General features: G+C 40.6%; 1 protein-coding gene across 1 annotated transcript in view; it reads left to right on the top strand.

Annotated features, from left to right (window-relative positions):
- RTTN (rotatin) overlaps positions 1-13,224 on the top strand; it is a 151,885-nt gene that overhangs the window by 100,203 nt on the left and 38,458 nt on the right. Inside the window, exons 35-40 of the mRNA XM_074944710.1 lie at positions 4,118-4,229; positions 5,467-5,665; positions 6,983-7,073; positions 10,012-10,165; positions 10,543-10,680; positions 11,708-11,919. Of these exons, the coding sequence (XP_074800811.1) occupies positions 4,118-4,229; positions 5,467-5,665; positions 6,983-7,073; positions 10,012-10,165; positions 10,543-10,680; positions 11,708-11,919 (906 nt within the window). The remainder of the gene's footprint in view (positions 1-4,117; positions 4,230-5,466; positions 5,666-6,982; positions 7,074-10,011; positions 10,166-10,542; positions 10,681-11,707; positions 11,920-13,224) is intronic.

Here is a 13,224-nt window from a genome sequence, read left to right as displayed (position 1 = left end):
CCTGCTGTGATGCTGCGAAGCCATTACCATTACATTACCTTTGCTGGCTTCACTGGTGTAAGAAGCTAACCAGGTAAATTATTATGGATTTTTACTTACCTAAGACCTTGTTTTCCTTTTCTTGGGCTGTAAGATTCAGGCAGCTTGACAACACAAAGTAGGGATAAGGAAGCTGTAAAGTGTACATGTTTTATCTGTACTATATGCTGTGCTACTAATGGATTCTTGAAGTTTTGGATGACCATAATTGAGATTCCTTGTCTAAGCTTATTCTGTATGTAGTAATGAACTCATGGGCTTTCTTTCAACACTTCGGCACAGTTACGCCTTTGCTGGCTTATGTAACATTATTTACTAAAGCATTTTCTATGACTCTTGAAGAGTTTCTTTAAAAAGAAATGAATTTTTGGCTTTAGCCAATCAGTAAAAAAATTTTCAGAGTTATGGTGCAGTGCTGAATCAGTGCAGATCTGTCCATAATTGTGACTGCTGCTTTGTATTTGGTTAACAAAAAAAATCCCACGCCCAATCTTCTGATTTTTTTTTTTTTAAGTAGTTTGGGTTTATTTTATTTCTGGATCCTGATCTTTACCGAATTACAAGATCACTGTGCTACACCTTTCTTTCTGAATGTACCAAGGCACTTCAGACCTGTCTGTGGGCCTGCAGGGATTGGCCGAACCTCCTTGTATGAGATTAGCTGCTTCTGGTGATGCAAACAGTGGTGATTCAACACTCCTGTGTTATCCATTAGCTTCATAACTTTTGAAGTTGATTTGAGGAAGTTGCAAGCAAGGCTTTCACATTATCCGTTTCTCTTAGGGGACCTTCTTTCTTTTACTTTTTCTTCCTCCCCATGTCCCTCCCAGCGAAGCTGAGCAAGTCAAAGATGAAGAGGTGAACCCCATCTGAGAAGAGACCCTCTCAGACCCTCAGATCTCCCCAAATCACCAAACACTTGCTCAGAAACTACTTCACAGAGATGTCAATCTTCTTGAGTACTTGGGATTCAGCAAACTGGTCTCTGCTCGTTCAAGGATTTTTCTTCATGAGTAAGCCCAGAGTTCCCCCTGAACAACCTGGTCTGGTCCACCTCTAAAGGGATAAACAACAGACTCCTGTCCCTGATTCTTAAGTGGTGAGTTAAGACCACTTGACGAGGAATCTGACATCCATTTTGATTCTCCATCTATGCAAAAGGAAGATCTGAGTTCTGTTAGGATGATCCCCTGCACTTCATCTCCAGTTATATATATTGGCAAATGAGGAGCATCATGTGTGATGTGAATAAGCTCAGGATACCTCCACCAGAATGGGTTATGATCTAAAAGGAGAGAACAGAGCAAAAAAAGTAGGTCCTCTGGGGTGACTACCATATGCTCAAAAGGTAAAAGGAAATCAAAAAGACAAAAAAAAAAAAAAAAAAGTGGTAAAGCCCAAAAGCTTTCCTGATGCTCATCTATTTCCACAACCTCTAGCATCTCCCCCAAAGCAGGGAAGTTCCACATTGGATCACAGTAACAACGAACCTGAGAAGCATAAGGAAAATTTTCCATTCAACTTCATTTCTTTTTCAAGGAGGAATGGGAAACTCCTAACAAAGGTAAAAGGCTCTTTCAGCAAGCTTTGAAATTCTGTATAGGATTATAGAAACTTTCCCCTTCATTCTCCTCAAAGCCAGTGTAGGAATTTTAGTTCCCACAAAGTTCCTGCAGAGAAAAAGATAGAAGCCGCTCTTAGAAGCTTCTTCAGAATCCCTGATAGCTCTATTTGCTGCCACATGTTTCACTAGAGCCACAATATCCCAGTACAACAAGCTAAAAAGACCCAATCATCATAATAAATTCAACTTGTATTATGGAAAATATCTGTAGTTCCTGCATTTGTGATTCCATGAATCTAGTAGCAAGAGTTGTAGCTAGTTCAGTAGCTAGATGTCACATCTGGCTTTAGCAGATAGCTATTTAAAGTGCATTCTTGGTGCCTCAAAACTGTCTGGTGGACTCATGTTTGAGAAAGATTGATAAGGTGGTATCTGAGAACATGGACAAGCTAAGGCTTCTCACTCCAGTGAAGTCCTAGGCTGATTACAAACCCTGAGGCAAGGGCAGAGGTTCCTTTCAAAGCCCATTGAAATCAGTGGGGTATCTTTCCGTTGATTTTGGTGGGCTTTGAATGAAGCCTTTTGTTCTTATCTACAGAGAAAGAGAAGGGAATGCACTTATTCCAGGGGTAAAACCTGGACATGGAAGACCCAGAGGAAATCCAGATCAGTTAACAAGTCCAACCCGTCCTTCCAGTCCAAACAGTCACTGTGATTGTAACCAAATCCAGAAATAGGTCTGGGGCAGGATAGCCCACTGCTTAGGTGCCTGGTTCCAGTTGACTTCAGATTGGTGGGCATTGGAGAATGTAGCATGGATACTTGCTCTACATTCCTTATTCAAGAAACATCAAACCATCTGTGAAGACTGGGGGAGCTATCTGTATTTTTTTATGAACATTGTGGGAATCCCTGTTTGATATTCAGTGGGTGACAGATATAAGGAAGCCTTATGGTTAACTCAGTGCTATGGGGCTCTTTACCCCAATCCCTGGTATTTGACACACAGTACAGGTGCTAGTTTCTTTGTAAATTGACCCATGCCATGTTCTCATCAGCAGGCAGGCTGGTGGCCCTGAAGGGAGTGGGAAAAACTTCAGGCAGGAGCTTCTCAACAAAGGGACTTGGTAAAAGCTAAAAGATATCCTGGGACCTGAGCAACACACACTGAGGGGGGTGGGAAAAGAGGTAAGACTGTTTGAGAGGCAGCATTTGTAGGGGACAACCTGTCTCTTCCAGTCACAATGCTTGAGGAGGTGCCTGGGTTAAGCAGAACACATTTAAACTGGAAAAGAAAGGCTAAGTTTAGTAAGACAACACATGTAGGCTTTTGATACTTTTGAGCCTTCTCTCTGCTTGAAATGTTCCTATGATTAAATAAATCATACTGTGTTGAATAAGCTATTTTCTGACCCTGCTTGTACCAGCTGGTCACAGTTTCTGGAGGGGATTCCATACCAGGGGCCAAAATGAGCTGGACCTAGGGCTGTAGGTAAATATATTTGGTAAGCGGCATGCTGTAATGTAGTGATCCAGTCTTAAAATTGTGTGAACAATAGCGTTCCACGCTGAGAGAAGTGGAAGTGTAGGCCTGTCACTTGAAATAGGCGTCCACAGAGAGAGACAATGACAACGCTGGCTATCATACTGTGGCCGGACAGCATGAGAAGCTGAAATCTAAATGCTTCAGTGATTCAGATTCTTTTTCAAGGAGGATGAAAAAATCATGATTTTCAGAAGAAAACCAGAATGGGGTTGGGAAGCTTCCAATATATTGAACATCTACCAGTCAAGAAAACTGAAATGCCTCAGCAGGTCTGTAGTCCTTCATTACGGTTTGCAGTGACAGGACATTTTACAATAAAGTGTTTAAAGAGAAGACTTAGGTCCTGAACCTAGAAAGACTTACACAGGCACTCACGTGTAAGAACATGAGTAGCCCCATTTTCAGTTCAGTGAGGCTGCTCATGTACTTGAAGTTAAGCACCTACGTAATAGTTTCCAGGATCAGAGCTTAGTGTTTTCAAAAAACTGTCCATTGAATGCACCTGTATTAATATAAACAGTTAATGTAATGTTCAGGACCAACTATTGTGTATCCACAGCAATTGCTAAGGGAAGAGCTATTTGCGTACTGCTACTCTGGTTATCTGAATATTTAACTATGTTCATTAGAGATTAAATCAAAAGGTGTGACAAAAAATAAGTTCTGTTGTGGTTGATTTTATTCCATTTTGAATAGTTGAAAACAATTGTAGAAAAAGCTGAGGTGCACTAGTGATCAGTCATGACCACTGGGCATGTGTCACTGGCACTGTGGAGCTTCAGGTGAGGCCAGGTTTTTTTAAATGTATTTCCAGGAACCTGTTTTTTAACACTGAATATTAAAACACACACACACTACCCCATCCCCGCCCAAACACTTTGCTCCTGAAAAATTATCTATCTTTGGACAATAAACACCATAATACTTACAAAGAGTAAATTGATTGCTTTGCTTTTATGACTTCCTAGATCTTTTCTGCGTCGCCGTCATTGGGGAGTGTTGATGAGCTGCAGGCCCCTACCCCGCTAGCATCAGCTTGTTTTGTCCCTGAAATACCAGTTGACCGGCTTATGGCTCAAGGTAAACCAGATTTGAGTTTAATTTTTAAATGTATCCATGGACACAAACGTTTTTTGGTTGGTTTGGGGTGAGGGGAGATTAGCAATATTACATGAGGTTTTCTGTGGAATTGAAGGTAAGAAATCCATTATCCTTGTGGGAAGGGAGAGAATTACACATGAACATTAAATACAACAGCTACTTCTTAAAGTTATAGCTAATTTTAAAAAGTATCTTTTTGGAAGTTGGCTGGTTTGGCTGTCTGACCTTCCTTTGACCCAGTAGTCTAGAAATAAAAGGTTCTGTGTACTAACAAGTTGGTAATAACCAAAAGTTGCATGTGGTGGCTTTTTTGTAGCCTATCTGAAATAAATTCATGGTCTGTCAGTTTCTAATGGACAGATGTCTGCATTGCAGAAACAATCACCACAGTTGGCACTAATTGGTGTTCCTACTGGTGGTCTCAGCAGTGGGGCACAAAGTCTGAGCTTTCCTGGCATAGCTATGTAAGGAAGCCTGCACTAATCTTTTTAGAGATACACGTGTTTGATGGGCATCAGTTTTCGTTGCTGTCAATCTGTCAGTTTTCCAGAACACGAAGCTTTCAGTAGAGAAATAAATGTCTGACATAAAGATCTTCTGTTTTGAATTTCATTGTCCCATTCTTTCTCCATCTCTCCTAATCTGTCATCAGTCTTAAAAAAAAACAAACAAACAAAAAAAACCCCACACACTTCGGCCCTCTCTAGAAGTGTGATTATTTCAAAACTGTTTTTTAAAGTAATTATCTGTTAAAATGAAAAACTATATTTTTAACATTTTCAGGCAAATTAGCATTATGAATATGCTTCTCTGGATTCCTCAGTCATAGAATCTGGGCATTGTCTTACTTAATTTATATAAATTTTGATAATATATTTTATTATCACAAATGATTAAATAAAAACAACAGTTAAGGAACACTACGTACAGATATTTCATTCATTATTTTAAATTTTTCCCACTTGTCTTCTTTCTGATTATTCATTCAGGTCTCTTGTGCCACAGTTTGCCAAGCAGCGTTCCATATTTGACTTCTTATAGTTTGAGGTGAAACTTCATATGTCTTTTGTTCCAAGAAGCCCTTGTTTTACTGTTTAAAAATCGATAGGGAAGTTGGATACACTGGGTAGCAAATAATATGTATAGTTCTTTGTATTATGTAATTGCTCTGTTTTATCTTTGGATGAGTGTTTTTATTTTGGTCGCTGTGTTCTAGGTCAGAGTGACACAACCACAACAGCATCTCCAAGTCCACATGATTCTCCCCAGACTGCTGTTCTGTCTAATCAGTGTGCTCTAGTCACACCTCCTCTCCTGTCAGCTGTATGCAGCCTGCTGGACAACTTGCTGGTGGTTGTTCCAAAGGACACTGGAATTGCTCTTCGACAAGCACACTTACTAACACCGCTCAGTAGGTAAGAGATCAATAACTGCTGAGCTACAAACAGGTGCAGCAGTAGAGGAAAACTAGAACAGGATCAGCAATATCCATGTTTCTAACCAGGACTTTGTGACAGTTATTGATTGGCTCTCGGGTACTCTGAAATGTTCACAAACGCTTTTTAAATGAAGTTAGCAGACGCATGTGTTCATTTTATGCTTTCAGAAAAGGTACCCACTTCCAGACAGATGATTCTCATTATTTTCAGTGAGTCTTTCTGGTACAGGTTTACATCAGTGTATGCATCTCCTCTTTCCCTTTGGTAATGATTAACCTTTGTTCAGATGGGTATTTATTTATTCTCCATTTTTGAATATGTGATCATCAGACATTGAGAGTTGTAAGTGATTATATTTCATTGTGATATTTTTAATTGCACAAAATGTATGCTTGTGTATATTGGAAAGTTTGGTTTGGAGGGGAAAGTAGAGTTTGACAGCATGGGACTTGTCCTTTTCCCCTCTCCTATATCTCCAAGTGATGTTTGGCAGCTGAGAGAGGGCTTAGGTTTGAGACGCTCACTATTTTTGTTTGTTTTTTGTTTTTTTTAAGAACTCAAAGTAATTAAATGCAAAAACTGTTAATACTAAACAACATTAAAGTGATACTTAGGTTAAAGTTAATATATATTTTTAGAACAAATGTACTTACAGTATGTTACAAAAAAGGTTTAATTTTTCAAACTGTAGTGGTTGGTCCACCTGTGACATATGAAGCACTTGCAGGTATGCTGGTCTTCAGAGCTACTTGTGGTCACATGAAGGAAGTATCTGACAGTGTTTTTAAACAGTAAAGCTTCCAGCTAGTTGTATCTTAGTGCAGGACAGCCTTTAGAATTTCAAAGACTTTTATTAGGGGCTTGTCTACACATTACATATTAGTGTAATTAAAGCAATAAAAACCCTGCTAGTGTGGATGCAGTTACACCAATATAAAGGTGTTTATACCTGTGTAGCTTATTCCTGTGTGGGAAGGGGAATAAGCTATAGTAGAATTATGCTCCTCCCTGCTGATATAACAACATCAGCACTAGTGGTTGTACTGGTAAAACTATTTTGCTTTTAAAAAAAACCACAAACACCTTTTATACCAGTATAACTGCATCTGCGCTAGGGTTTGAAATAATATAACTTTTGGGGGATAATTGTCACATCCCTGTAATGTATTTTATTCTAAGTTAATGATATGTACCGTTGTCTTTAATAGCATATTAATATAGTTTCTTTTGTTTTGCATGAAAGTTGAAACATATATTACTCCAACAAACTATTTATCCTATATTTTCCATTAGTCTTGTAAATGCTAGGTTGGTTGAAAGATGTATGTTGGAATTGAAAGCTCCTCTGCCTCATCCATGTCACGTTGAACATACAAAAGTTCAGGTTAGTTGTATGTGATTATGAAATGCACTGTATGAATTTAAAAATCCTGAGTCCTAAACTTATACAACCATATCAGTTTGTTTACATTGTATCTACCCAATATCTTAGAACAGCTGTATCAAAGCTATTCTAAACTGTCATGTAAATTACATTAAATCATAACCTATCCAATCAAATTCTTATGTAAACTTGAGAGGAAAATATACTATGTTTACTGGGGACCTGCATGAAAGACCTCCTAAACTTATGTTCCCCAGCTTAGGTTAAAAACTTCCCCAAGGCACAAATTCCTTTCCTTGTCCTTGGACGATATTGCTGCCACCACCAAGTGATTTAAACAAACATTCAGGGAGGAGCCACTTGGAGCCCTACCCCCCCCCCCCAAATATCCCCCCCAAGCTCCTTCACCCCCTTTCCTGCGGAGGCTTGAGAATAATATACCAAACAAATAGGTTAACAAGGTGAGCACAGACCAGACCCTTGGGTTTTTAGGACACTAAAAACCAACCAGGTTCTTAAAAGAAGAACTTTATAATAAAGAAAAAAGTAAAAGAAGCACCTCTGTAAAATCCGGATGGAAGGTAATTTTACAGGGTAATAAAAAGATTTAAAACACAGAGGATTCCCCTCTAGGCTCAACTTTAAAGTTACAAAAACAGGAATAAACCTCCCTCTTGGCATAGGGAAAATTCACAAGCTAAAACAAAAGATAATCTTAACGCATTTCCTTGCTATTACTTACAATTTCTGTAATTTTAGATGCTTCATTTCAGTAGGAGCAAGATTACCTGCTTGGTCGGTCTCTCTCTGTCTCAAGAGAGAACACAAAAAGAGCACAAACAAAACCTGCCCCCTGGCCAGATTTGAAAGTATCTTCTTTTCCCATTGGTCCGTCTGGTCAGATGCCAACCAGGTTATTTGAGCTTCTTAACCCCTTACAGGTGAAGGAGGGATTTTTAATGCTACCCTTAGCTGCATGTTTATGACAATGTCAATTTCAGCTGATGCTGAAATCAGTGACAAAAAAATCAATGAGTAACTATAGGTATATCTACAGGGCTTGGGTGTCACTGTCCCTGAAGCCATGCAGGGAGTCCTCTGTAGCCCTGCTGTCATGGGAGTGAGTGGGTCTGTGACAGGGTAGCTGTACAGGACTCCTTGTGCTGCTTTAAGGCTGGGGGGAGAGTCTGCCTTCCTGATGGGGCAGAGCAGAGACCCCTGACCAGGACTGTGTGGAGGAGCCCCCACCTGTGGGGGAGGCCACTCCCCACTGCTGAAGCTGCACACCTGCTGACACAGACCTGCTTTCTCACTCACCAGCTGGGCATGCTGAGGGTCTCTGCTCTGCCCCACCAGGACTACAGACTTTCCCACACCTTGCACCTGCAGGGATCAGGTGTCACCCGCCATGCAGGTAGCCCTCTGCAGCTCCATTGTCACAAGAGTGAGGGGACAGGACTATGACAGCAGAGCAGCAGAGGATTTCTGTATGGCTGCAGGGCTGATGACACCTGATCCCTGCAGACACAAGGTGCAGTGGAGGCAGCAGTTGTCCTGGCCTTGCAGAGCAGAGACTCTGCACATGGCTAGGACTTCAAGGAGAAAGACGAGCCACTGGTGGCAGGGAAGGCTACCCCACTGCTGATCAGTTCCTGCATGGGGGTGGCTGCTACATTCCTGGCTGGTGAGTGTGTGAGTGGGGTCAGTGACACCCAATTTCTGCAGGCACATGGTGCAGGGTAGGTTGCAATCCTGGTCCAGTGGAACAAAGACACCCTCAGCTCAGCTGTGAGGGGCTCTAGGAACTAGTCAGCAGCAGGGTGGCCTCCTCTGCAGCAGAGGACGACGACGACTCCTTATAGCCTTGGCCAGGAGTCTCTGCTATGCCCAGACAGGACCCTGAGCCTTCTCCACATCTTATGCCAGCAGGGATCCACTGTCACCAGCTCTACAGCTGTGCAGGGAGCCCTCTGCAGCTCCCTTGTCACGGCCCAGCTCGCTCACTCAACAGCCAGGAGTGTGGGAGCCGTCCCTGGCAGGAACTGTTCGGCAGTGGAGTGACCTCCCCCGCAGCCACAGGATAATCCTTCTTGTGGCTGGGGATCTCTGTTCTGCAGGTCCAGGAGGACTGCTGCTTTCCCAGCACCTTGCTCCCTGGTGTCTGGGCCCCTGGGCCACAGAGAGAGCCCCCTGCTGTAAGTACTACCCTAACCCTAAATTCAACCCTATCCCCCACAACTTTAAAAATAAAAATAGTAAAAATAAAAAAATCTTAAATAAAAACTGACAAAAAAAAGTAAAAAAAAAATCAAATTCTGCCAACCGTATATTTAGAGGCGACTAAGAGGGGATACGATAGAAGTCTATAAAATCATGAGTGGTATAGGGAAAGTAAATAAGGAAGTGTTATTTACTCCTTCTCATAATACAAGAACAAGGGGCCACCAAATGAAATTAATAGGTAGCAGGTTTAAAACAAACACAAGGAAGATTTTTTTTCACACAACGCACTGTCAACCTGTGGAACTCCTTGCCATAGTGTGTTGTGAAAGCCAATATTATAACGGGGTTCAAAAGAGAGCTAGATAGATTCATGGAAGATAGGTCCATCAATGGCTATTAGCCAGGATGGGCAGGAATGGTCAGCCTGTTTGCCAGAAGCTGGGATTGGGTGACAGGGCATGGATCACTTTGATAACCTGTCTGTTCATTCCCTTTGTGGCACCTGCCATTGGCCACTGTCAGAGGACAGGGTACTGGGCTTGATGGACCTTTGGTCTGAACCAGTATGGCCGTTCTTCTTATGTTCTTAGATATATAGATAGACATAGATATCCAAAAAGGTGTATTATGTGGTGTTGCCTAAAGTAGGTCTTAACATACTGTAAAATCAGGTTGCAAGGATCCAGCTTGTGTTTCCTTTTTACTATTTTAACAGGTTTTATTCCTACTTCAGTATTTGTCTTCAGTGTCCAGGCTTCTACAGTCATGTTTATTGGTAGATACTCAGCTTGTGATCCAGGATGAGCTAATGAAACCTCTTTTGGGAAATACCTTAAAGATCCTCTCCATTCGCTCTCTGGATGGCTTGGGTAATATGTAGATACTTCTCTTGTCTAGACAGACAGATGCACGTCTTACTCAGAAAAATCAGTACCATCTTTCCTAACACTGTATGTTAAACTATAGTTACATGTTTCATTTGCTATGTTCTAATATTTAGAAGTTTATATCTGCTAGCCATTTACTCTCTAGTCTTCAAGCATTATTACGAAATAAGGGGACAAATTGAGTTAAAATTGGTTTGGGGCTGAATTATTTGCCTATGGGCTAGGGGTGTTGCAAGTTTGTTTGTGTGGTTTTTTTTCCATCATTTCTTATTTTAAAGATAAGTTTCTGTGGTCAGGCTTAGATATCCAGATTTCTCTGTGTGTGTTAATAGCTTGAACTTCCTATGTTCTGTTCGCAGATACTGAGTTAACATCTGTGGTTCACCAAACATGGACAGACTTGTTTAGCCTTCTGGCTATACTGTTAAGGAAAAGTGGCCAAATTGCTCTTCCATCTGTGACAGCAGCTCTTGGAAAACATTGGACTGCAATAATTGGTAATGCCTATTCTTAGATGGATTTAGACCTTGCAGCTAATAATGAGGATGACCTCTTATTAGATGCTATCAAATATTTATAAAGGACATGTCCATAACAATAAACAAAATGTGTCTGCTTTTTACTGAGAAGATATGGATTGTATTTTTACCCTTGTTTGTTTTTTATAGCTTTTTCTTATATAGTTCCGTAAAGTCATTTCTCAGCTATTACACCGCTTTCAATATTTTTTTTTTGTATAGACTTTAACAGTTTCTGGTTCTAAACTTTGGGATAAAGTAAATCAGCTTTAATTAGAGGCTGATCTGAGCCACAGCATACTGTTTTTTGTTTTTGTTTTTTTCTTACACTGATAGTTTATCTAAAACGTAAGAAAGCAAACAAAAACATACAAGCCTGAAAAATAGTTTTAAAGGTCAAAACCTTTTCTTGCTGCATGAGTCAATATGTAGTCACTTGTTATTGTATAATAGTTTAATCTATTACACAAATAATAATTTAATTATTGTAATTAAGACCCTGATTAAGCAAGGTAATCTAGCATGTGCCTACAATTAATCACCTAAGTAGTCCCATTGAAATGTATGCTTTTAGTTAGGCATGTGCTAAATCACTTTTTGAGCCAGGGCCTAACTGCACTTCTGCCAACAGAGTCAGTTTCTAATGAAAAGCTTCTGATGGTTGCTGTCTTCAGTATAATGGTCTAAAAAATTCAAGCAAGTGACTCGTATAGCAAGTGAAGGTTGACTAAACAGTTTCAGTGCTCATTTGTGGTTTTGTTCTTTTAATTTCAAGTGTAACATGAATTACTTAGTCATTCACACTTTCCATAAATTTAGAATACAAAAATATATTTTTAAACTTAGGAGCAAATACTTAGGGCTCATTGGATATCTCTTGCAAGCACTAGTGTGCTGTTCCCTGACCCAGGCATATGCCTTGGATTAGTCTGTTCCAGGTCTGAAATGTTTAACCATGTCTTGATGCTGAAATTTAAAAAAATCTGTTATGTATTTGACCTTTTAGATACAATTTGTGACTGTGTGCATCTGTCTACCACATGTCCCAGTTTATATATGGCCAGTTTGCAATTCCTCTCCATTCTCTTGGCTGAAGAGGGGAAAAGGCAGCTCCAAGATAAACAGAATATTTGCCCCAACCCAACAATTACTTTTCTTCTAGATGAAGCTGAAGAAAGTTTGGCATCAGGAGCCAAACTTAATGAATTAATAATTCAGGTATAAATTTATATATTCAATAAATTAATACAATGGTATTATGGTTTTGATTATATGACTGAGATCATGTTTCTATTGTAATGCTGAATGTCTAATTAAAAGCTCGGTCAACCTATTTTGAGAACTAGTCTTAGTAAAGAATCCAGAGCACTTCAAACAAACTGGTTTATAAACTGGTTTCAGAGTAACAGCCGTGTTAGTCTGTATTCGTAAAAAGAAAAAAGAAAAGGAGTACTTGTGGCACCTTAGAGACTAACCAGTTTATTTGAGCATGAGCTTTCGTGAGCTACAGCTCACTTCATCGGATGCATAGCATATCGTGGAAACTGCAGAAGACATTATATACACACAGAGACCATGAAACAAAACTTCCTCCCACCCCACTGTCCTGCTGCTAACAGCTTATCTAAAGTGATCATCAAGTGATCATCAAGGAAGGCCATTTCCAGCACAAATCAAGGTTTTCTCACTCTTCCCCCCCACACACACACACATACACACATACAAACTCACTCTCCTGCTGGTAATAGCCCATCCCTCTTTGAAACCTCTCTTTATAATGCGCATGATAATCAAGGTGGGTCATTTCCAGCACTAATCCAGGTTTTCTCACCCCCCCCCCCCACACACACACCCCCTCCAAAAACCACACACACAAACTCACTCTCCTGCTGGCAATAGCTCATCTTACAATGTGCACAGCAATAATCCAAGTTTAACCAGAACGTCTTGGGGGGGGGGGGGGGGTTTGTAGGAAAAAAACAAGGGGAGATAGGCTACCTTGCATAATGACTTAGCCACTCCCAGTCTCTATTCAAGCCCAAATTAATAGTATCCAATTTGCAAATGAATTCCAATTCAGCAGTTTCTCGCTGGAGTCTGGATTTGAAGTTTTTTTGCTGTAAGATAGCGACCCTCATGTCTGTGATTGCGTGACCAGAGAGATTGAAGTGTTCTCCGACTGGTTTATGAATGTTATAATTCTTAACATCTGATTTGTGTCCATTTATTCTTTTACGTAGAGACTGTCCAGTTTGACCAATGTACATGGCAGAGGGGCATTGCTGGCACATGATGGCATATATCACATTGGTGGATGTGCAGGTGAACGAGCCTCTGATAGTGTGGCTGATGTTGTTAGGCCCTGTGATGGTGTTCTCTGAATAGATATGTGGGCACAGTTGGCAACGGGCTTTGTTGCAAGGATAGGTTCCTGGGTTAGTGGTTCTGTTGTGTGGTATGTGGTTGTTGGTGAGTATTCGCTTCAGGTTGGGGGGCTGTCTGTAGGCAAGGACTGGCCTTTCT

The sequence above is a fragment of the Natator depressus genome, chromosome 2, assembly GCF_965152275.1.
Source record: "Natator depressus isolate rNatDep1 chromosome 2, rNatDep2.hap1, whole genome shotgun sequence".
In the NCBI taxonomy this organism is placed as follows: domain Eukaryota; kingdom Metazoa; phylum Chordata; order Testudines; family Cheloniidae; genus Natator; species Natator depressus.
This window is presented reverse-complemented; position numbering and strand designations above follow the sequence as displayed.